Raw genomic sequence first — 8,922 nt, forward strand, 5'->3', positions numbered from 1 at the left:
AAAAAATATTTTAGCTTCCCCGTGTGGGACTCTAATATTGATCATTTTGTGATATCTCCTCTAATAATCATTCATCAATTATCTCCTCCAATAATGTTTATTTTGGCCCGTACTCTTCAACCTTTTTACGTGTTTCTAAAAAGAATAAAGCTAGCTTTTTTAATTAAAGAGTCTGAGCTAAAGTGATTTTTTGAGGGTTGGTGAGTGGAGATTGCAATAATTAAATGAGATTGAATTTTTCTTACAATTTTTTATATTATTTTTATAACTTTTACAAATTTTTTTATATTTTTTAATAATATTATTGATTTTAATTAATTCCTTTTAAAATTTACTTTTATAGATGTTTTATAATTTATATGTTTTTTTTCTAGATTATATATATTTGAATTTTTATATTTTTAAATGTGTATATATATTTAATAAAAGATTTTTTTTACATAAAAGCATTAGACGATGCTTTGTGATTGACTATAAGATTTTGTTAACGTATGTCAAGAAATAAATGATTGTCATACACATCGATAACCGATAATTTTTGTTATTCAATCTCACGGCATAAATCATTATATCTACTTGTGTTTCGTTTCAACTAATGAATATCAATAGATATGATTTTATTTCAAACAGTTGACCTATTATCTGTGTTTTACTTAAGGGTGATTTTATCAATCAATAATACATAACTAGATCCCTTTTTTTATTGAATACATAAATTATTTTTAAATCAATAGTAATTCTATCCTTATTTATTTATCATATTTTTATTTAATTTATTCATTTCCCTTTGTTTTAATTATAAAATAATAAAAATTTAATTGTTTTATAATTATGTTGAGATATCATGGAATTATATTTTATTTTAAGTAAAATTAAGCGCTTTAAACTTATATTTAGTTCAACCATATATTTACCTTAGATGAATTTGTAAAATTATTTTTATTTAAAATTATATAATTTACATTATGTAAAAGATATTAATGTAAAAATGATTAAAAATATAAAAAACAAAGAAATAAAGAAAAATTTGAAGTTGTCTTAAAGTTAATTTTTATATACTTGAATAAAAAATAAAACAAAAAAAGTTAATATGTATTCACATAGAAAATTATTAAAAATGAATAAAAGTTTTTAATTTTAAAAAAAATGGTACCGGTTCAACCCTTTTAAAAGCAAAATTTTTTTTTTTGACATAATAACTTATTTGATCTTCCAAATTTATAAAAAAAATTATTTTGTTCACCCATTTAATTTTTTTTGTCCTTTTTAGTCTTTAAGTTTAAGTTTTTTATTATCAAATCACCCCAAAATGAATGGAAAAATTAACGTTTTTAACTTTATTGACGTTGCATACATGTGAATCACCATGTGGATGATACATCAACATTTAATTAATTTTTTAATATTTAAAAATTTTAAAAAAGTTATAAAAACTAATTTTAAAAATTAAAAATCATTAAAATTATAATTTTTTAATATTTAAAAAATAATTAAATGTTGACTTGCCATCTACGTGGCAATCCAGGTGTATGCCACATAGTAAAGTTAGCAAACATTAACTTTTTCTTCAAATTTGGGGTGATTTGCAAAAAATACAAGTTCAAGAGCTGAAAGAAGCGAAAAATTAAATTAAGGGCTAAAGTGATTTTTTATCAATTTGAAGGGTAAAAAAGTTCATTATAATTATTTTTCTAATTTTTGAAAAATTGAAAATGAAAACTATTATTCTGAAAATAAAAATAGAAACCAAACAATATCCAAAAATCAGTTTTTATTTTTAAAAAAAAGTAAAAAAATGATAAATAAAAATAAAAGTTTATTTTTAATAATGAAATCATGAACTTTTTGAGACCTAAGAAATAAAATAAAATATCTTTACATTTATATAAAATTAAAGCAATGTATGAGATTTAATATTCAAAAAACTGTTGATAAATTTTTTTTTTATTTTTATATGAGTTTGAATAGGTACCAATTATTTTAAATTAAAAATTCTTGTTTTCATTATTTTTACTTTTAGTTAAAACAAAATTTCATTATTTTTTAATTTGTACGTATTTCCATTTTTATTCTTTAAAAATCATTTTCAAAATTTTTAATTAAATGCGTTTATCTTTCATTTTCCAATAAAATGAAACCGAAAATTATTTTTATTTTTTAAAACCACATTATTTCTATTCATTTAAAAAAAAATATTAGGGTTTACTTTTCTTTAAAACTTTGATTTTTCTTCCATCAATCATCTTCTCCGATTTGAATATTAATTAAAACTTTTTGAACGAAAGCAACCGTTTTTTTTTTCTTCACGTGTATGAGTTAAAAAAAAATGTTTTGTAAAAGTGTATGGATTGTATAGTTATTTAGCAAAGTATGCGAAATCGGTAGCTGGAGTTTCGATTTCAAAAGTCGCCACCACTAGAGTCCAATTTCAGTGAAAATGGCTGGAGCATGAAATTTTATTGATGCATGAAGTTTTGGCATGAATTTCATTTAACAACTTTCAGCTAGGCCTCATTAATGGTTAAGTCATTCGTATAAAAACTGAAAGATTTTAGACAAAAATGAAGGCTTGAAAAATGGGTTTAGACAAAAAAATAAGATCCATTTTTTAAACGAATCAGGTTTCGAGTAAAATTTTTTTGGCCCTAGCCCGAATCAGTTTATACTTTCTTTTTTGCTGCCATCTCGTTATTATATTGCTATTATTTTGTTGTTATTGTTTGGATATTGTATAACTATTGTTTTATTGTTAATTTGATTACTATTTTAGAAGCATTTACTTGTTAAGTTGCAACTGTGTTATTTAAGTACAAAAACTTTTTTAATGTATTTCTAAATTGTAGGGAAACATTTATTTTAATATTTTTAGTGTATTTGATGTATTATATTTTAAAATTTATTTTTATATAAAAAGAATAATATAAAAATTTAATACAAGCGAGCCAAATCAAATTTGGGTTTAGCATTTTTTACTTGGGCTAGACTTAGGCAGAATTTCAAACTAATTTTTTCAGTACGGGTCGAGCCCAATCCTAAAAAACAAGCTTAAAAATTAATATTGACCCAATCTAAATTTAACCCGACTCATGATGATGACTATTTTGACCCATAAATACTTTTTATTGGTATTTGTTAACAAAGGTTTTTAAGGCACTTTTTAACTGAGTTGTTACCTGTTAATAAGTTGTTTTAAAGGTATTTATTAATTGGGTTGGTGTTAGATTAATTTATTTTTATTTGAAAAGAATTTAATATATATTAAAGAAAAGTAAAAAATGACAGCAAGACTTCATAATTGTTATAATAATAAATTGCTAGTTTTCGTTGTTCTGAACACTAAAGCTCTCCCCCCAGGGAATGAAAAACGCGTTTGACCTTGTAAAACTCGTTCACCATGAATGCTTCTTCTTCATCTTCATCAATCTCCTTTTCCTTTTTAACGCGTGCACAAACTGAGTCAAAAAACACCCAAAATTTTTGTTGCCCTGAAAAACAGCAATTTAGGCCGCAAAACGTCGCTGAATCCAACACTTTCAAATACTCCACTTCTTCCCTCCATTTTCTCCACTTATCAAGCCTTTTGCTAGAATCTTAAGAACCAAAACCCGACAAAGATCTGCCCTTTTGCTTTGTCTTGTTTTCAGCTTGATTTATTTGTTTTCTGGTCCGATCAATTTTATTTACTTTTTTGGTTGTTGTGATGGCGGATATTGTGAAACAAATCTTGGCGAAGCCGATTCAGTTAGCGGACCAAGTAACGAAAGCGGCGGATGAAGCGAGTTCGTTTAAGCAAGAGTGTGCGGAGCTTAAGTCCAAGACAGAGAAACTTGCTGGCTTGCTCCGACAAGCGGCGCGTGCGAGTTCCGACCTTTACGTTCGTCCCACGCGCCGCATAATCGACGATACTGAACAAGTCCTCGACAAAGCCCTCTCTTTGGTCCTCAAATGCCGCGCCAACGGCATTATGAAGCGCGTGTTCACAATCAACCCTGCTGCCGCCTTCCGTAAAATGTCTTCTCAGCTCGAGAACTCTATCGGCGATGTGTCCTGGCTCCTCCGTGTGTCAGCTTCAGCTGACGATCGGGACGATGAGTACTTAGGCCTTCCTCCGATCGCTGCTAACGAGCCTATTTTACACCTAATTTGGGAACAGATCGCGATTCTTTACAACGGTTCGCTTGAAAATCGGTCCGAAGCGGCTGCCTCGCTTGTTTCGCTAGCCAGCGATAATGATCGATACGGGCAACTGATTATAGAAGAAGGAGGGGTTGGGCCGTTATTGAAATTGGTCAAAGAAGGGAAAGTCGAAGGTCAAGAAAACGCCGCCAAAGCAATTGGGCTTCTCGGCCGGGACCCCGAAAGCGTCGAGCACATGATCCACGCTGGCGTTTGCACGGTGTTTGCTAAAATCCTCAAAGAAGGTCCAATGAAAGTTCAAGCCGTGAGTGCGTGGGCAGTGTCTGAGTTGGCTGCTAATTACCCCAAATGTCAAGATTTGTTTGCCCAGAACAATGTCATCCGATTACTCGTTAGTCATTTGGCGTTTGAAACGATTGAAGAGCATAGCAAATATGCAATTGCTAGTAACAAGGCTTCATCCATCCACGCAGTGGTTATGGCGAGTAGTAATAATAATTCGAATGTGAAAATTGTTGTTGAGGAAGATCATCAGACTCAAATTCCGCATCCAATGGGGAACCGAGAGCCGAATCAGATCCATCATGTGGTTAGAAATACTATGGCAATGCAAGGAGGGGCGAAATTGCCACAAAAGCCTAGTAATAACCATGTTAGGAGTAATAGTCAGGGCAATGTCATTGCCAAGCAAGCTCACCAGCTTAGTTATCAGTATCACCAGAATGGTTTGATTACAGGGGCGAGTACTAAGGGAAGGGAATCGGAAGATCCTGCAACCAAGTCTTATATGAAAGCAATGGCAGCTAGAGCCTTATGGCATCTTGCTAAGGAGAATTCGCTTATCTGCAAGAGTATAACTGAGTCCAGAGCATTGCTATGTTTCGCGGTTTTGCTTGAAAAAGGAACTGAAGAAGTGCGGTTTAATTCAGCTATGGCATTGATGGAGATTACAGCTGTGGCAGAGCAGGATCCTGATTTGAGAAGGTCTGCTTTCAAGCCCAACTCTCATGCTTGTAAGCTCATCGTGGACCAGCTGTTGAAGATCACCGAGCAGGCTGATTCAGAACTGCTGATTCCTTGTATCAAGGCTATCGGAAATTTGGCTAGGACGTTTAGAGCTACGGAAACAAGGATGATTGCCCCTTTGGTCAAACTTCTTGACGAAAGGGAAGCCGAAGTTTCCAAGGAGGCTGCAATTGCACTTGCCAAGTTTGCTTGCACGGACAACTATCTACACCTTGATCACTCCAAGGCAATCATTAATGCAGGAGGTGCAAAGCATTTGATTCAGCTTGTGTATTTCGGGGAACATATTGTTCAACTTCCAGCATTACTTCTCCTATGCTACATTTCCCACCATGTACCTGACAGCGAGGAACTTGCTGAAGCCAAGGTTCTTACCGTCCTCGAATGGGCATCCAGGCAATCCAACATGACCCAGAATGCAACTGGCAAACTCTTACAAGAGGCCAAAAGTAGATTGGAGCTGTATCAGTCTAGAGGGTCAACCGGATTTCATTGATCCAATCACTTTCCCTTTGTAATTTCTCTCTTTATACAGTACCCCATCATTGAGTTCATAATTCTAAATTGGAGTGTACATACAGTTAGAAGTCTTCCATAATGCATGCTAAGTAGTATTGTCAGCCATTTGCAGAGTTGCTGCTTTTTTTTCTGTTCTGTGTACTCACCAATTGCCCTAGGAATCCCAGCTGTCTGTTAGTTTATAAACTAGAAATTAAATTTCCTGTATTATTGCTTTTCCTGTATGCAATGTTGGGAAATGCAAAGTTAGCCTCTTTTTTCTGCTGAAACATCAGTTTATGGTGTGATGACATTTCATGCCGAAGGTACATTTGCAAGATTCTTTGTCTCAATGCAACATACTTCACTTTCAATTGTGAGATTCGCATGCTACTGTCCATTCACATCACTAGGTTGGTAACCAATTCGAAATTATTGCTATAGCCTACCTTGTACTCTCCAAATTTGTTACTCTTTACTATAGGTGAGTTTGGATGGGCGGTACGTTTACCTGCGATTAGTGTACAAACAGCGATAGCGGTGAGATTAGATACTGTAATAATACTGTAGCGTGAGACAAAAAGTAAGCTAAACACACCGCACCCATCCAAACCCATTACATCATGTGGAGCACTTTGGTTTGGTGATATTTCCTATATGGATGATTGCGTTGCAAGCTAAGAATCAGATTCCATTCCTGCAGTTCTTACATATGGACAAAATACCGTTGCTTACATGGAGCTTTTGAACGAAGATCCGTTAATTTTATATCAACCATTATTATATATGAAACCAACTGGACTAAAACAAATACATGAATAAATAATACCCAGAAGATGACATAATATAAAAGAACATGTCAGATACACAGACCTGCCAGAATCTATATTACAAGAATTATTAATGAATTAAAGTTTATACAAGTGGTAGGTGAAAATAACAAGTCACTAGATGTAAGGACTGTCGGCCATAATACTCGGTACCGTACTTGCCAGTACCTACAGTTTCGGTCATCAGTCGGTACTAAGTACAACTCTCCATGTGCCGCGTAATGGATTTGGAAAAAAAAAACAAAACCTGTTTAGAAAAGAAATCGGGTTTCGGGTAAAGCTTTTTTACTCGAACTCGGCACAACTCGAATTTACTAAAAAGAATTTTTTTGCTGTCTTTTTTACTAATTTTTTTGTTTTTGTTTTACTATTTTATTATCATTTTACTATTATGTTGCTATTATTTTGTTGTTATTGTTCGAATATTCTACAACTATTGTTTTATTTTTAATTTTTTTACTATTTTAGAGACATACATAATATTTTAAGTTTCACTTATGTTAATGTTATTTAAGCATACATAGTTCTTTTAATTTGCTTCCAAGTTGTTGGAAAATATTTGTTTTAATGTTTTTAGTATTTTTGATGTATTATATATATTTTAAAAATTATATAAAAATTAATACGGACGAGTCAGGACAAGCTCAAGTTTTAGTATTTTTTACCCGGGTCGAGCTTCTGTAAAATTTTAAACCCATTTTTTGGTCGAGTTAAGCCTAGCAAACAACCCTAAGGTTTTGGTTGGACCCGACCCGACCTATGAACACCTCTAGTACTAAGTAACTTAGGCTTTATTCTAGTGAGGATTCGATATGTTTCGACTTGTTTTAATCAATACTATCTTTTATTGTGTATGCCAGCTCATATCAATTAGTACAAAATATTGATATTTTAAATATAATTTTTTTTTCACATTAAACATTTTAAAAAATACATTTAAATTTAAAACATAATTATTAAATTAAGTTACTGAACTTAATTAATAATTTTAAAATTTATATTTACATATAAATATATAGATAATTATTTGATATATTGATGGTTGAATTTTTTATCTCTATAACTCCGATTGTAGAGTTAAAACAAAATTCTACCTCAATCTATCAAATAATTATCATAAATATATTTTTTCTTCAAAAATAAATAAATTTATATAGACATATTTGAAATATATTTATATATAATTTATTAAGACTATGTGAAAATAAAAATCAATAAATCCCAAAAATAAGTTGCAACACATGAAGCCCCCACACCAAAAGCTGGGGCAATTTACCAATAAAAGTCATTTTTTTAAAAAAAAATTATCGAAATGGGCCAATTTTTTAATTATTTACCGGAATGGTTCTTTTCCGGGAAATCGCGTCTGCGTCAGCGCGATGTCAGGGTACGCGTCAGGAAATCGCGTCCACATTAGCGCGAGATGCTGACGTGGACGCGATTTCGGCCCGCGCGTGAACAGTACCTAACAGTCAAAAAAATAAAATACCGGACCCATTTCGATAAATTTTAAAAATATAGGGATTTTTTGGTATTTTGAAAAAATAAATTTTGAATCTTTTTGTATTTGTATTTATTTTTTTAATCAATTAACTCTTCAATATTACATCAATAGCAACAAGTATAAAAAAGATTCAAAATTGTTACCAACAAGATTTGAACCAAGGTACTAAGGGAAAAGAGCAAGCATCTTAACCATCTAAGCTAAACTAATTAATTGACATATTATAGATATATTGTTATTATCTTAATTATATTACTTACGTTCTAACGATTTATCAGACCTATTCCATACACGTGTCAAATAAGAAAAAATAATACAACAATTCTGTAAAAAAAAAATCCGGTGTTTACTTCAAATAAATAAGGAAAATAATGATTTGAATGTTTCAAAATTCAATTCTAAACCGAAAAAATCGAAATTTAGGGGCAAAAAAAGATCTTTTTCGACGAAAACCGCGGCAAACTGCCTTTGGTCGTTTGTCAGCGCGTAGATCTCGAAAAGTTATTCGAAATAAAAAAAACGTCTCAATCGGACAACCGAGCCAAAAGTTATGGCCTTTCAAAGTTTTCCAATCTAAAAAGCATAAATTGTTCATCCACGTCAGCAAATCGCGTCCTCGAATGCGCGATTTGTGTCCACGTAAGCAAAACGCGCTGACGTGGATGCGATGTTTTGACACGTCCCCTGACATCGCGCTGACGTGGACGCGATTTCGGGGAAAATGACCCATTCTGGTAAATAATAAAATACCGGGCCCACTTCGGTAAATTTTAAAAAAATAGGGCTTTTTTTGGTGATTTGCCCCAAAAGCTGAACAATGAACATTTTATTTTTGGTGAAAATCAAAATCAAAACCACATTTACACATTGACTCATGATTAGACCTGTCCATGGGCCAGGCTGAGCCCACAAAAATTTCAGCCCGTT

At 32.0% G+C, this 8,922-nt stretch overlaps 1 protein-coding gene across 1 annotated transcript; it reads left to right on the forward strand.

Moving 5' to 3' along the window:
- Window positions 1-3,288: 3,288 nt before the first annotated feature.
- LOC107912028 (uncharacterized) lies at window positions 3,289-5,951 on the forward strand. Its single transcript, XM_016840058.2, has one exon. It carries the CDS (start codon window positions 3,701-3,703, stop codon window positions 5,657-5,659), a length of 1,959 nt encoding a protein of 652 aa, XP_016695547.1. The 5' UTR covers window positions 3,289-3,700; the 3' UTR covers window positions 5,660-5,951.
- The last annotated feature ends 2,971 nt before the right edge of the window (window positions 5,952-8,922 follow it).

The sequence above is a fragment of the Gossypium hirsutum genome, chromosome D11 (assembly GCF_007990345.1).
Source record: "Gossypium hirsutum isolate 1008001.06 chromosome D11, Gossypium_hirsutum_v2.1, whole genome shotgun sequence".
NCBI lineage: Eukaryota > Viridiplantae > Streptophyta > Magnoliopsida > Malvales > Malvaceae > Gossypium > Gossypium hirsutum.